Source organism: Phalacrocorax carbo, chromosome 21 (genome assembly GCF_963921805.1).
Source record: "Phalacrocorax carbo chromosome 21, bPhaCar2.1, whole genome shotgun sequence".
NCBI lineage: Eukaryota > Metazoa > Chordata > Aves > Suliformes > Phalacrocoracidae > Phalacrocorax > Phalacrocorax carbo.
The window spans coordinates 6,381,361-6,395,515 of NC_087533.1; the positions used below are offsets into that span (position 1 = coordinate 6,381,361).

The 14,155-nt window shown below is 38.9% G+C and overlaps 1 protein-coding gene across 1 annotated transcript; it reads left to right on the top strand.

Moving 5' to 3' along the window:
* Nucleotides 1–3,032: 3,032 nt before the first annotated feature.
* On the top strand, nucleotides 3,033–10,961 carry HOATZ (HOATZ cilia and flagella associated protein). Its single transcript, XM_064470708.1, has 4 exons — nucleotides 3,033–3,254; nucleotides 7,890–7,949; nucleotides 9,744–9,796; nucleotides 10,922–10,961. The coding sequence occupies exons 1-4, from the start codon at nucleotides 3,099–3,101 to the stop codon at nucleotides 10,959–10,961; spliced, it is 309 nt and encodes a 102-aa protein (XP_064326778.1). The 5' UTR covers nucleotides 3,033–3,098.
* Nucleotides 10,962–14,155: the final 3,194 nt, after the last annotated feature.

The following is a 14,155-nucleotide window of genomic DNA, read 5'->3' on the forward strand; positions in this document are numbered from 1 at the left end:
GCACCTGTGACACAACCTGAGGCCATTTGTCCACAGGAGCAGGGCGCAATCTCCATGTGTGAACTGTATTGACTTTGCTCATAGAAACCTCTTTTGCAACAAAGCTTCCTATGGCAAGCGCCATCTGCATGTTTCAAAGCAACGGTCCAGTCTCCATACACAAGCCCCAGCTGAGTGACCATGACAACAGAGTGTACACAAAGGTTACAGGCATGGGGCTGACCCACAGCCCAGACTGGGGACACTCCAACCCAGGAGTTCCAGAGGAAGAGATGGGGCCATGGGGGCCACCTAAGGAACCATCCCCCAAGGCATGTCTGCCAGTGGAAGACTGCTGGTTGCTCAGTGAATAAGTTGCAGTGCTAGCCATGGAAAAGGGAAAGAAATGAAGAGTGAAGAAGCTAGCCATTTTCCCCTTTGCATTAAATCTTTTGAAGCATTTTATTATAAATGCTGTCCTTATCAGGATTATTACAAGGTAAGTTTCTTGAGGGTAAGTCCTGAATTCTTTTTATGCTTTTTAATAATAAGGCATTTATGGGTGAAAGCTAGCAAATTGTTTAATTTGCAGAAAAACTCATCCTTGTAACCTCACAGACTCTATCTTATTCCTGATTTAGGAATAGCCTGATAAATCTATATAAAATAGTTTTATCACATTATTAAGAGCATACATAGGTATTAGACACAAGGCGTAACTGATTATAACTACTTACACATATCCAGTTTTGTTTTGCAGAACAGATTTGCTAATTTCTTTAGCTACCACAAATTAATGTAAAAGGTTTGAGCAGCCTGACATCTGAATACCAGCACATTTTGTGTTCCTATATCTTTCTCGAAGAAAAGCTTTCAGAAGTTCAGGGAACTAGTGAAATTCTACCATTCTTACTGCTGCTGTAGGTACATGCAGTTTCTTCTGAAAACCTTTAAATGGAAATTGCACAAAACCCATGTTGTATGGCATGAACTCAAATGACCCAACTAGAGAACAAGGGTAAGTAGGATCACACTGACATAAACACTAACAGCTGACATGCTGTAAACCAGGTAGAATGTTATTCATGTTGAACATTTTGTCTTTGCCCAAATTTGCACTTCCAGATCTGAATACAGCTACCACTTAGTCCACACTCATGCAGCAAGGACTGCATGCCAAGGTTTTTCTCTTTTCCCATTTCCACTGTGGTGCGTTATAATAATTTAAATTTTAGTATTTCATTGCTTTGTCTTTGCACCCCTGAAATGATCTTTGTGATGCATCCACTGCAGTTTTTAATTATTAAGAACAATTAATTTGGAGCATAAAGACTTTGGGTTTAATAGAATAACAATAAGGGTGATATGGCCAATGTTTTCCATTGTTGTCAATTGCTTGTTGTTATAAGAGCATTTCAGGAGATAGAGTATGTTAATATAATTATTGGAAGTGCTTTCTTTTTTTCTAGGTTTGAATGCCATGACCCCATCACAAGAGTAGTGCTTGGTTTGTAGGCAGTGTAGTTAGATGATTGTATCCATTGTTTCACAATCACTAACTTCACTGCCATCAAAACAAGGCACAGGATTCCCTGCTACAACCTCAGTACAGAAAACTGTACTACAAAACTTCCTTACAACATCTTTATTCCTAGTGCAAAATTATTAGTAATGTTTATTCATTTACAGCTTTGTTTCCAGAATTTTACCTGTTCAACAGAAGCATATGGTATATATTGACAATATGAAGTGAAATCTTAGATCTCTTGAAATAGGTGCTAAAATGCTTAGGAAGTTTCCTGGAGCGAGAATGCTGTCTGTTGTGTTTAAGTTGTTTAGCCACATGAAGATTTGTATAGCTAATTGCTTATGCACCAAGTTTGGACTAAGAATTTTTTTTGTTGTACCCTTCAGTTTATCTGACAGGTATTGGGAAAATGGTTTTTATTTAGCTTTCATGTCTTATTTAACAAGTTAGTAAGTAAAGGGGGTTTTGAGCAATGATTAAATATTAAACCCACCACATTTTTTACTCTGACCACTTTGCTTAACATTCAAGAATTTTAATAAGGCAGAAAATACTTAGTAGTGCTAGAACTGCTCTAAGAGCTTTTTTAACAAAACCCCAGCCTTAATCAAAGCAGGAATTGAAAGGGAACTGTGTCTTACATCAGCCTAGTTACTAGGCAGTGTAGTTAGCTGATTGCCAAAAGTAACAATCACTAGCCACACAGCCAGGTAAAAAGGTTTGGAATGTATCTCAACGGAAATCAGATGCATGGGAATTTTGACAACAGAAGGCAGATAGACTAACCTCTTTGCAGAAGCAGCTAATAGACAGGACAGTGAAACAAAGCAAGTGAAAAGTACTGGATTGCTTGTCACAAGAGACATCACTGCATTTGTCAAGCCAATTTAACTGCACCTTACTGTGTGATACACTTCATTCACAAGTGTTTTGCATACAGGACACTAAAAAACATGAGAGCAAACCAAAAGGTTTTTTCTTCCCAAAATTTGCAGACCTCAGCTCCCGTTCTGATAGTGCTCGTCTCAGCCTTACACTAAGGCCACTGTTTTCACATTTACCTCCGTTTACTCTTGTTGAATAAATAAAATTGTGGCCTGTGGTGGCAGCCATTTCCTGTTCATAGAGAGGCCCAAGGCTAGACTTGAGTGAAAATGGCCTGAAGACACTTGAAGTGAGGTGTACAACGTGGTCAGTCTTCTGGTCTTCCATGTTTACTGTGACAGGCAGTGTGTCCCGTACTGTGCAGCTGGGTCCAGGCTCCCCCCTCATGTCTGTGCTGCTGTGTCCCCTCTGAGGTGGCTTCACACCTTCACTACCATCCTCCCTCCTGGCACCCAGATGCCAGTGACGGCAGGGAAAAGGGAAGGGCCCCAGCAGAGAGGTCACAGGTACCTACCGCAGCTGGTGGCAGTGACAGCGATGTGTCAGTCAGTGGCACGGGCAGCACCAGGGTCCTGCCATCCTCTTGCTTCCTCACAGCCACAGAGCAGGAGCAGACAGGCTGAGTTGGGCAGGCCCACCTCATGGAAGGGGACACCAGGATGCAGCCCCACATGGCACTGTGGGGACAGAGCCAGGACAGCATCCAATGGTGCCTGATGGGCCCCCTGCCATTGCTGGCACAAGCCCAGCCAACGCGGTCTTCACCCGCATATTCTGGACCTCAGCCGTGCTCCCGCCGCCACTTGAGTCCTGTCTAGGCCCTGCCACGCTGCGACATGAGGGGACCCTGCCGGGGAAGGGACCCTGACCTATGGCGAGACCCTCCCTTGTGACACACCCTGCCCCATGAGGGGACCCCACACCATGAGGAGACCCTGCCTGCAGCCCTCCATCATCTCTGGGGCTGCACAACTCTCTGCAGGGTCCTGCACCTTAGCTGGGGCCTCACACTCCTCCTGGGGCCCCTCTCCAGAGCTTCACACTTCTTACATCCCCACAACTTCCCTGGGGCCTCACGCATCCTCCCAAAGTACTGTGCTCTCCCAGGCACCCCTCACCTTTTTCCTGAGCTCTGCACCCTCTCCAGAAACCCCATACCTTTCCAGAGCCTCATGCCCTCCCTGTACCACCAGCCCCCACCTTCCCAGGCACCCTTAATGTGATTTTACTTCCTAGAGAGAAGTACTGCTCTCCAGGGCCCACAGCTTTCAAGAAGTAAGTATGAAGTACTGCATGCCCCCAGTTTGCTAAACCTTTGTTGCCTAGGTTTCTAGGAGGAATTAATTCTCAGGAATGAATAATTACTCCTGCCAATAAGCTCTGGCTGACAGAAAAGCCACAGGCCCTAGTGTGCACAACTGAGATATTTCAGCTGATACTGTCTTGGGATCTAGACACTGGGATCACTAACTTTCTAAATGTCCCCAAAGTACACTATGGTTCAGTTACCCTCTGTGAATTACAGCGGTAGTAGGAGCACTTGCTTATTTGCCTCGTATTTGTCTTATTTAGAAAGTGAGAAAAACAGTGAGAAAGTAAAAACTAAAACTAAAAGAAAAAAAACTAAAGTAAAAGAAAAATATCTTCATCAGGTAAGAACCACTGTTCCTGACACCTTTTCATAAATATTTCCATTCGCCATGTGTCATTTGTTGGAATACTGGAACTTTGGAAATGATGACATGATGAACAGTAATGAAAACTGCCTAGACCTGGCCCACTGTGTGGTTTGCATGATGCAGCCCATTTCCCGTTCCTTAGCTTAAACTTATTCCCAGTTGGGCCATGCTGGCTTGGGGCAGGGCTGAAAGTAGTAGGCTGTGTATTTAATTTCTTCATAGTAAGCACATAATGTCTGTTCTGATTTAGTATCTAGAAGTAGCCAACTGAGAGTGCATAGATTCAAAAGTGGATAACTGGGGAGGGGGACACGACACACCACCAGTGCTTCCTGCACTTTCACACACAAAATCCTGGCCTAGAGACATTGAAGCACAGCTGAAAGTGTAAGTTTATTTCTTAGTTGTCTTAGTTATTAATAGATCTTCTCCATTAGCCTGTGCCCAGCAACAGCTAGTGCCAAGAGTTCATTGAGTGAGAGATGCGGGAAATTTGGTAGTGGGCAGTTATTAAATCAGCTTCCATAGAAATGATTTTGCCTTAGCCTGTCACTCAGGAACAGGTTTAGGTGATATTTTTAGAGAGGTATAATTCAAGAAATGCTAGACCAAGCCACTTCAAGTCTTGTAGAAACTACTTAGCTGCAGAACAAACTGCAGATTTTAGCAAACAACATCAAAACTGAGTTTATAGATTATGCTGTCTTTCCAAAGGAAGGTATAACTGGGATATTGTAGCGCCTTTCAGGTTGGATCCTTCTGGACTATGCAGAGCCTTCTGACTTAGGGGAGTTTTACAAAAGCTAACATCAATCTGGCATGCAACCGCCCACTCAGCACTTTAGTTAATGGTTCCTGTAGTCTATAATTGGTGGATATGATCGGTAAGATTTAGCATGCTATGAGGTATATATACTCATTTTTATGCAGTGACTGAAGTATTAAACTGGCCATGAAAAGAAGCAAAATAAGTGACACGGTATCCAGACCACTGAGGATCATCTCCTGCAAAACAGTGGGATTGGACCAAGTATATCGAGATTGGGGTTTCTCCTACTACTTTGCTAAGAAAAAGATGCAAACAGCAGTTGTGCTTGCTATTGAGACACTGATGTAAACTTCTACTGAAGCCCCTATTAATCTAACTGGTGACTTAGTGTTCCACATACATACCACAAATATAATTCACACAAGTAACGGAAACCATGACAACTAGTATTAAATATTGTAATAACACTTTCAGCCTGACTCTGTAATTATACTATTTTTTTCTTCTTTTAGTAAAATGTTCCACATTTTTACTGAAAAGCATCTAGCCTACATTTGGGAAGCAGGCCAGATGAGAGCAATCTGCAAGAGGTACAGAAAGGTGCTGAGGTCTGCAAGTCTTTCCTGCAAGTCAGCAATTCTCCTTTTCCAATTAATAATTCCAAAATGCATCTCATCCATTATTATCAATTAGCCTTCTTTCTGAGTTCTGGCTGAAACTAGCAACAGTTCCCTGAATCTTCCATTTATTTTTTAAAAAAATCAGTAACAATAGATGATAACAAGGTTTTGCAGCTTTGGGCGCCTGTCAGCCAGAAAGATAACGGATTAATTTCAATGAGTAAATTACTTCATACAACTACAGCACATGCTATAAGCCTCACATAAGTCTAAGAAAATAAAAATTAATGCACTGAATGAAATAAGAATAATGTCACATTATTATCAGTCATAGGTGTCATTTACTGCTCAAATGCAGACTTGATTCAGACATGCTCTTCCTGCACCATGTCCCCTGGGAGAGCAAAACCTGGAAGCTCTGTTGTGTAGTTCTGGGAAGTGAATGTTGTCCTCACAGTGGTACAGGGACAGGGTTTTTTAGAAAAAAGCGTAGCTGCATTAACACTGTTGTTTCACAAACTGACAGTCAATTAATTTATTAGAAATGGTTATTTTAATTAGTTAGCTCATTTCATACTAAATAGTAGTGAGGCACATGGCAAAAAAGCTGTTGTCTTTTGGATGTTTATTTCACTGGACTATTCTGTAATTTATTAATTCCCACAGGCTCTACAGGATAGCTTGTGATTAAAAAAGAAATTTCAAAATCATAAGCACTGCAAATCTGAGTAATCAGTTTAATGCTTCTAAAATAGGAATGCTTAGCTTGTCTGAATAAATCTTTGTATTGCTAGACATTTTTCCAACCTGGCGGCTTTCTCTTTTGATCTTGGTCTTATTTGGCTGCCTTTAGTTAGTAAGTTCTAAGGTACCATCACTGAACCTGACCTGTGGACTGCCTTCCTGATTTGTATGGCCTCATCACCATGAACTTCCCTGATGATCTGGTCTCTTAGTTGAACTTGGTTTCCACTCCCAGGCAAGCACTGCTTGCCTTACTTGGGTATTGTGTTTACATTAACTCCCCATACTAGTGAATAAAAATACAGCTTCCTATTGTGATCCAAGATGTGACTCAATTTTGCTTTTCTTTGTATTAGCTCAGGTATTTCACTTCCATTTTGTGAAAGAGGAATAACAGTAAATGATAAGAATTTGAATTCTAGAATATTGGGTGGATGTTACTTTTTCATATCAGGACTGCCAAACATCTAGAGCTTGGGCTTTGTCTTTTATGCTGTCATTTACATTAATCTGTTGGGGGAAAAAAAGTTGGCAATTTTTTTTTAAATTAAGTTTAAAGCTGATTAAAACTTGGAAAGTGTTGTTGAAGAAACCACTTTAGCTGATGAAGATTGCTTAATTTCTAAAATCAAATTTCATTAAAGAAATTGTCATCAGACAAAAGAAACCACTGCTCTATAAAACAGGGTGTTTCCCCATCAATTTAACATCATCTTTTCTGAACTCCTTCTGGATGGAAAAGAACAAATAAGAAATTCTCTTTTTTTATTAGTCATATGCTGAGTGAGATGTTCTCCTTTCTGGCATTGGTTGAGGATTTTCCCAAAATACTTCTTGGAATGTCTGTTTCATAACAAATATCTAAGACTTTATGAAAACAATTTAGGATGCTTTTACTCAGCTTAAACAGTGACGTCTCAGTGTAGCTGAAAGTTATTCGTTTCCATAAGACAAAAATACACAGATGTGCTCAGATATCTGGGAATCAGAATACTAAAAAATTCTCAGTAGGAATTTATTGTCCCTAGGAAATAATTTTTTTCTTCCAATGGTATAATGAGAGGAGCTTTAACAAGTTCTAGGAAGTTTACTTCTCTTCTTATAGAGAGAATAACCTGGACAATTGATTGAAGAGTCATTAAATGTTCCATAGTTTAAAACTAGACTAAATTCTATCACCTTTGAAATTATCACAGTTTTAAATCACTTCTACAGAGTAGCACAGACTGTCTTAATCCAAAGATGCATACTGGAGACAAAAGTTATCTCTGGTTGCACCTCTCAGATGAGAAGGTTTCTGTAATGAGTCATTATGTGTATGTGAGTCCTGAATTACCCTGATTTTATAACCTCAAGATGCTACAGAATAGTATTTGCTACCTTTAGTATATATATTCGACTTGACATTTGGAGTGATTCCTTCTGATCTGAGGAAAGAGTGATTATTTCAAACCTCATGTAAATCTAGGGAGAGAATATTGCTCTCCCAAGTGGTGTGTTTTCAGGACCTCAGGAAAAAAGAGAAATCAAAGCACTTATCCAGTAACTTCTTATGCCTGTTTCTGCTGTATATTGACTCTAGTTTTCAGCTTCAATGACAAATTTAAAGTTTACAATCAAGCTAAGTATTACATGCTTTTAAATAATATTTCTGAGCTTATTGTGGTAAATGTATTTCTTTTTAGGCCAGGAGAGGAGAAGAAATACTAGCTTTCCTGAGGAAACAGAGAGAAGAAAGGGTTGCAGTAAGTCTGATTCCTTTTTATTATGGATACATGTCAAGGTTTGTGCATGCTGACAATACAGGCAGGATTCAAAGAACCATAGTCCAGTGCATGAGGGCTTATGGGGTGCTGCAAACTAGACCATGGTATCATTGTTGCATAGCAAAAGTGCCTCAGTTTGAACTAAGTAAGCATGCAGAAAAGTTGGCTTTATTCAACAAATTCCCTAAGGAAAGAGGATCCTGCAGGCTGTGTGATTCTGAAAGTCTCAGGCCACACAATAGGAAGCAATAAGCACAGAAGCTAAATGAAGTATAAATGCGGTAAATATGGTTATTGGCTAATTTCCAATCTGAAAACCACAAGGAGTAAGACAGTGGTATTTTAAATAAGCTAAAGTGTGTGAAAGTATAACTGACTGTGTCTTGATGCTACATTTTGGTTTTGTATGGGTATTTCTATAATTTTGTCTGCTACAACACGCTGGCCTTGATTACTTTCTCCAAGACAACAGAACAGAAGAGTTGTTGAGAACGGATTGCATGTCTTCTTGCAAACTATCTCAAATGGATGATGTAGTACATCAAAATTCTCACAGAAAACATGGAGGTGCTTGTTAGAGGAGCAGACAGGAACTGAAGCTGACCTCACTGGTGGAGGCAGACAGGCAACTGGGCAAATATGAAAAAGCATAGGATCCTGAAAACTAGAAGAACTTGGGACTGAGAAGGGAAATACAGTAGAAGCAGTGACTATAGTGCTGTCAGAATGTCAGTGAGGACCATGGCAGTGCTCTGCTGAATGCCCTGAATTCTATATAGAGATACATAATGAAAGGACCTCAGTTATTTAAATTAAACCAATTTTAATACAACTATGTGTGTCTAAATTTTTCAGTATAATATGCCAAGGAAATTTTTACAGCCTGTCCACTGTTAGTTGCTTTGATTTTTTTTCATTGTTGTCTCTAGGTTTTTTCCCACTGAAACACTAAAACTTTGTTTATAACAAAGTTATTAAACTGGCTGCAGGTTTCATATGCTCTGCTCCCTAAAAAGCTCTCCTAAACTAAATTTGAGCAATAAAAGGAAGTCCATTTACAGATTTTTATTATTATCAGCAGTAAACTCTAGATTTAGTGATTTATAATGGTTTTGCTTGCCCTAGCCGGATGTTTATCAGGAGAAGAAAACTCAGGGATAAGAGGTCTGTATTATATTAAGGCACTTATTTCCTTCAGTTGTAATTCACAAGATACAAAGCAGAGATAGATGAGTTTTTACCCCATGGAAGGTTAAACATCTCTCCTTCTGAAGAACTACATATCCTAATTAATACAATTTCATTACTCAATAGTAGAGAGTAGAACTGAAATTTTAAAGCTGATAAGTGTAGTGATTTTAGAAGTAACTTGGAAAACAAGATTTCAAAGGATACTTTCAGAAATGATGTATTCACTTTAGACATAAAAGCTTCCTTTGTTCTTCCTCTGTATTTAAGCTTTTAAGTTGATTCATATTAAGTACTTTCTTTTCTCGAAGTTTATTAAAACACTGAACCAAGTATATCTGCTTTGTCCAAATTCTATGCATTAAAGCTAGGCCTGAAAGAAAACATGAGTCTCCTTCTGACACAGTAACTTGTATGAGTTTTATACTCTGGACTACTCAGGTATCATATTAGCACATTAAAAAACCCAAACCCTTTACTGTTACTAGTGTGGTCTTTTGTTTCAGTGTTTGTGTAAAGCCATCTTCCAGGATAAACAGTAAGTTTAGAATAATTAGTGATAATTAATGTCTCCTCTCTTTTTAGAAAGAGCTGATTTCTCATCCACATAAAGCAAAGATCAAAACTGATCAAGTAAGGTAAAGAAAATACTTAACATAAGTTTGGGTTGGGTTTTTTTTTCCCCGCCTTCTACATAGTCAGGCCCTATTTTGAGAGGAAAGATGTTCTGGTATAAGTATTATTATTATTTTGAAAATAACTACTCAGTTTTAACCTATAGTAATACCTATTATTAAATTTAGACGTTAAGAGGCCAAAAGTCTGCTGCTGTTGTTCTGAACTTTACTCCTTTACTTTCTATATATGTTCCATTTATTTCTAAATAGTGATTAACAGAAAGAAGTGGAAGCTAAGACATTTTTTAAAAGTTATGAAGACTTTAATTTTACTATTCTGATTGGAATTCAGAAAGTCAGGAGAAAGACCAGTTGTCAAAGTGTTTCCATATTTCTGAAAGGCCAGGAAATATTAGAAAGCCTGTCCCTTTCCAATGCATGTCTTGGCTGAACGAGGGAAGAAGCACCAGTGTGACCTTATCAGTAGTATCACACTGTGTGCATGCTTTCTTTAGTTATATTTTTCCGAATTTTAATAAGTTTACATGTTCATTGCCCTGCTATAGATCCAAAAATATATCACCAAAATAGCATATTATGTCACCATGTCATATTGCATGAGATGACTCATTCAAATTCTTTGGAAAGTCAGCCTTACAAATACTGACACACACATGCAGAGCAAAGGTTTGATCCTGAAAATTAGTCTGCCTGGATGCACTGCAGCATTCTTGTGGGGCCATGTTGAAATTGTCTGTCATTACACACGTCTGTAAGATACAGCTGGTAAATGAAGCCTTTAGGAATACCTGAAGACTTTGGAAATATGGGGGACCAAATGACCCGAAGTATATTTCCCTTAAGTCTAGGCCAGCGACATAGGCACAACTGTTGATAAACCAGGCAGTGAAGGATTCCTTAATTTGTAACAAACATTAGGCCAGAGAATGCTGACAATCTGGTTATGTTATGTCCGACAGTTTCCTTTCTGGCATTTGGCTGTGACCTCCTGAATTATGCAAATGTTGTTATTTTCCAGTGTCAATAAGTATCTATTAAAATAAACAGGATCTCCATAGCTGTCAGGTAGGGACTAGGCAAGCAGAAGCACAAGCTTACGGTCATCTGCTGTTACTGTTATTCTAGGACTGAGAAACTGAGAAGAATTGGAAAACTGCCCCGCTAGAACTACAACAGCATGGTTTGGCTACACACGGTGTTGCACTTGCTTTCCCTTTATGCTGTCGTTGCCAAAGGAGTTATCTCTTTTTTAGATTAAAAGGCAATTTATCTAACTGGCCTGGTGTATGCAAGTCATTTCTCAGTTCATGATGGACAGGATTATTATTTTTATCTAGTTGCTAGCTGAGTCTTTTCACATGTACTGCTAATACTTTCCACTCTGTACTGTGAAGTTGAGGCAGTTGCTTTTGCCCTAAAAGTACATCAGCACTGCCCTGCCTATCCCAAAATCTTAATCTCCTTCCTCAAACAGTTTTGTCAGTCAGATGGGAGCTACAAGGGCAGCCCTAAAGGTGAATTTGGGCCATGGGCTAAGCTACAGTGTGAAGAGTTAAAGAGAATAGCTACACTTATTTTGAAGCTGTTCATTACTCTTAAAAACCAAGTCATCTTTGAAACTGCTGACAAGGTACCTCACATCCCTTGATTCAGCAATTTCTTCCTTTTAATAAATGCCATTTAAATAATTTAAGTGAGGCCATTTTTCTCAATCTGGCACTAGTTTAAGCAAGATGGTGTCATTGAATAGCCACAACTTAAAGACTAAGCAATGAATCTGCAGCTTACATCTTCCTTCCAACTCAACATTTGGATATGAAAGCTGAGAACAACTCATTCTGAAAGCAAATATCTCAGGAAAATACTGGGCATTATGTGGAATTAATTTCTAGTATGACTATTACCTCCAAAGTTAACTAGTGAAGAAAAATAGAAGTACCTGGAACAAATGAAAAGGCTGAAGGTGTAATGTCTGCTGAGGTGACCAGCTGCAGGAGTAGGTATAAGGGAACAACCTACAGAATCCTTCCTTCCATCATCAGATACTTAGAGAAGGAAAGCTTAAGCTGTCTTGAAGCTGTGCCAAGGACAACTGGTGGAGCTCTTTACCTGGAATGATAGTTATTTGCACGGGGAGAGTTAAGATTCATTCTTTATGTAGCAGCTTATGGCCTGTGAAGAAAACTGTAGCACAAATTATTAAACTATTACGTTTTTTTCTTTTAAACATCTGAAAAATATGCATCACTGTATTTACTGAAGCAAACTCACCCACAGAGAACAGGGTATTGATTACTGCTGTATTTGATTAGAATAATTGTATTTTTGTAATGGTGTCTTAGCACTCATTACTAGGAAATATGATTATACCAATTTTACTAATGTGTCATCAAATATTTATAGTCGGTATTGACCAAGATGATCCCTGTTTCCAGTGGCAACTCAGGTGAACGGCTGAGAAAATATTTCAGATTTTGAGAAGAGCTATGTTTGTCAAAATATTTTCCATGGACAGAATATACTCTTTTTCTGTTTCTTTTTCCTTCAGTGGCTCCTCTTTTTTCTTGTTGCTCATCTTTTTTCCTGATTTCAGCAGACTTATGATTTGTGTATGTATTTTCATAGGCCTTCTCCTGGTTTCAGCTGGCATAGAGTTAATTTTCTTCCTAGTAGCTGGTATGGTGCTACTAGGAGATTTAGCATGAGAATAACGTGATAACACACTGATGTTTTAGTTGTTGCTAAGCAGTATTTATATGAAGTCAAGGACTTTTTAAGTGTTTAAAAATAGAAATAATGATTTCTTCCGTATTCAGGGGAAATAGCTTAAAGAGTTCAGTGCTTTAGGTTTTTCAGCTTTGTTTAACTAGCAGCTTTTTTTTTCTAATGAATTTGTGTTGCTTTAAATCTACAAATCGATACAGATCTATCAATGTAAAGTTGTGTGTACTGATAAAAAGAAGAAAACCATTTCCTCAGACAAAGGCTTTAAGCTAGTATAAAGCACTTCTATACCAATATATAATTACATCCCTGTTGGGAATTATACTGGAATAGCTTTCCAAAAAATCTCCCAATAAGCTACGTACCTTTAGCAATATAATTACATGAATGCAATATATGCATGTTGAAGGGGTTTCATCCAACTGCTTTGTGTCTGTCTGTAGAACTTACTGAGAAATTTGGAATATGGATACTGTGCAGCACTTCACCAAATGAAATGTGATTTTCCTGTTAGCTTGTATGTTGCCTTTGAAGTTTTTCTCAGTGAACTTTTCTGTAAGTTTTGGTACTTCTATAGGCATTCTTTCGTGTGGATTCTCTGAACTAGTGTTCTGTGATTTTTGCTTTCTACACATAGCTAGGCATTTACAAGGCATCTCTGTGTTCAGATACAGGTAGAAGTACCTGACATGATGACACAGACTGGACTGAAGAACTCTGCACCCTAGCAGCTATCTCACACTGACCTTTCTCTGTAGAACTGGCCAAAAAGTCAAACCCCACACCATTTGTAGGACATTAGTGTGCCTGTGACCAGTTGATATTTCGTGTAGGTTATCTGCAGATGCCCCATCAACAATTGATCAAGTATAGTTGTGTTATTTCCAGCAAGTGGCAGGTTTATGAAGCTGACCTTATGGATCAAGAAGCATTAAAGGTCCTTATGTAGTTCAGCTAAATTGTCTGATGGAGAGAATAGTGTTTCTTTGGCCCAGAAAAAGTATTCTCCGATCAGAACTAAGTTTTTTATTGTCCTTTTGCTTTCCTGTTGTCTTGGCACTACAGCAGTGAAACATGTACACCAATAGCTCATTATCAAGGCTCAAAATCACTCTGAATTCTGTTCTTTATTGGCATTTTACACCAATGTACTGTGAGACAAAGCAGGGGCTCAGTTTACTGCCTTCTCAGTGTGCAGGAAGTAAAAATGATTGTTTCATTTATGGGTTTTTTGAAGTTGTCAGCATGAAAGGAAAAGGGTAATAAAATGCAAAAAAAGTGTCACTGAAGCATTTGGGATGCTAGGAATTCTAGAACAGGATAGACATGCTTACATCATTCTACAAGACGACAGACTATGTATTTTCTTCAGGTTTGTGTCAGATATAATCTATTGATATAACTTGCTTCGGGAAAACACATTTTCTATTCTGGTGCTCTCATGTTCTCTCACACATGCGCACCCCTCTGCCTCAATTAAAGTACCGGTTTTGCCTGGCTAAGATGGACATAAATCTTTATTATCAAAGTTGGCTTTTGAAATATTCATGCTAAAATATTTGGGAGCCAAAATAAATGCCTGGACAGTTGTAGACTTGTATTCCATGGACATCTGTGGCCCTGGGTTTTTTGCTT

Coding starts and splice junctions, on each gene's coding strand:
- HOATZ (XM_064470708.1), top strand. CDS start 3,099: ATGGTGCCTGATGGGCCCCCTGCCATTGCTGGCACAAGCCCAGCCAAC. Junction 3,255..7,889: donor GGACCCTGCCGGGGAAGGGA/CCCTGACCTATG, acceptor ATTTCTTTTTAG/GCCAGGAGAGGAGAAGAAAT. Junction 7,950..9,743: donor AGAGAGAAGAAAGGGTTGCA/GTAAGTCTGATT, acceptor CTCTCTTTTTAG/AAAGAGCTGATTTCTCATCC.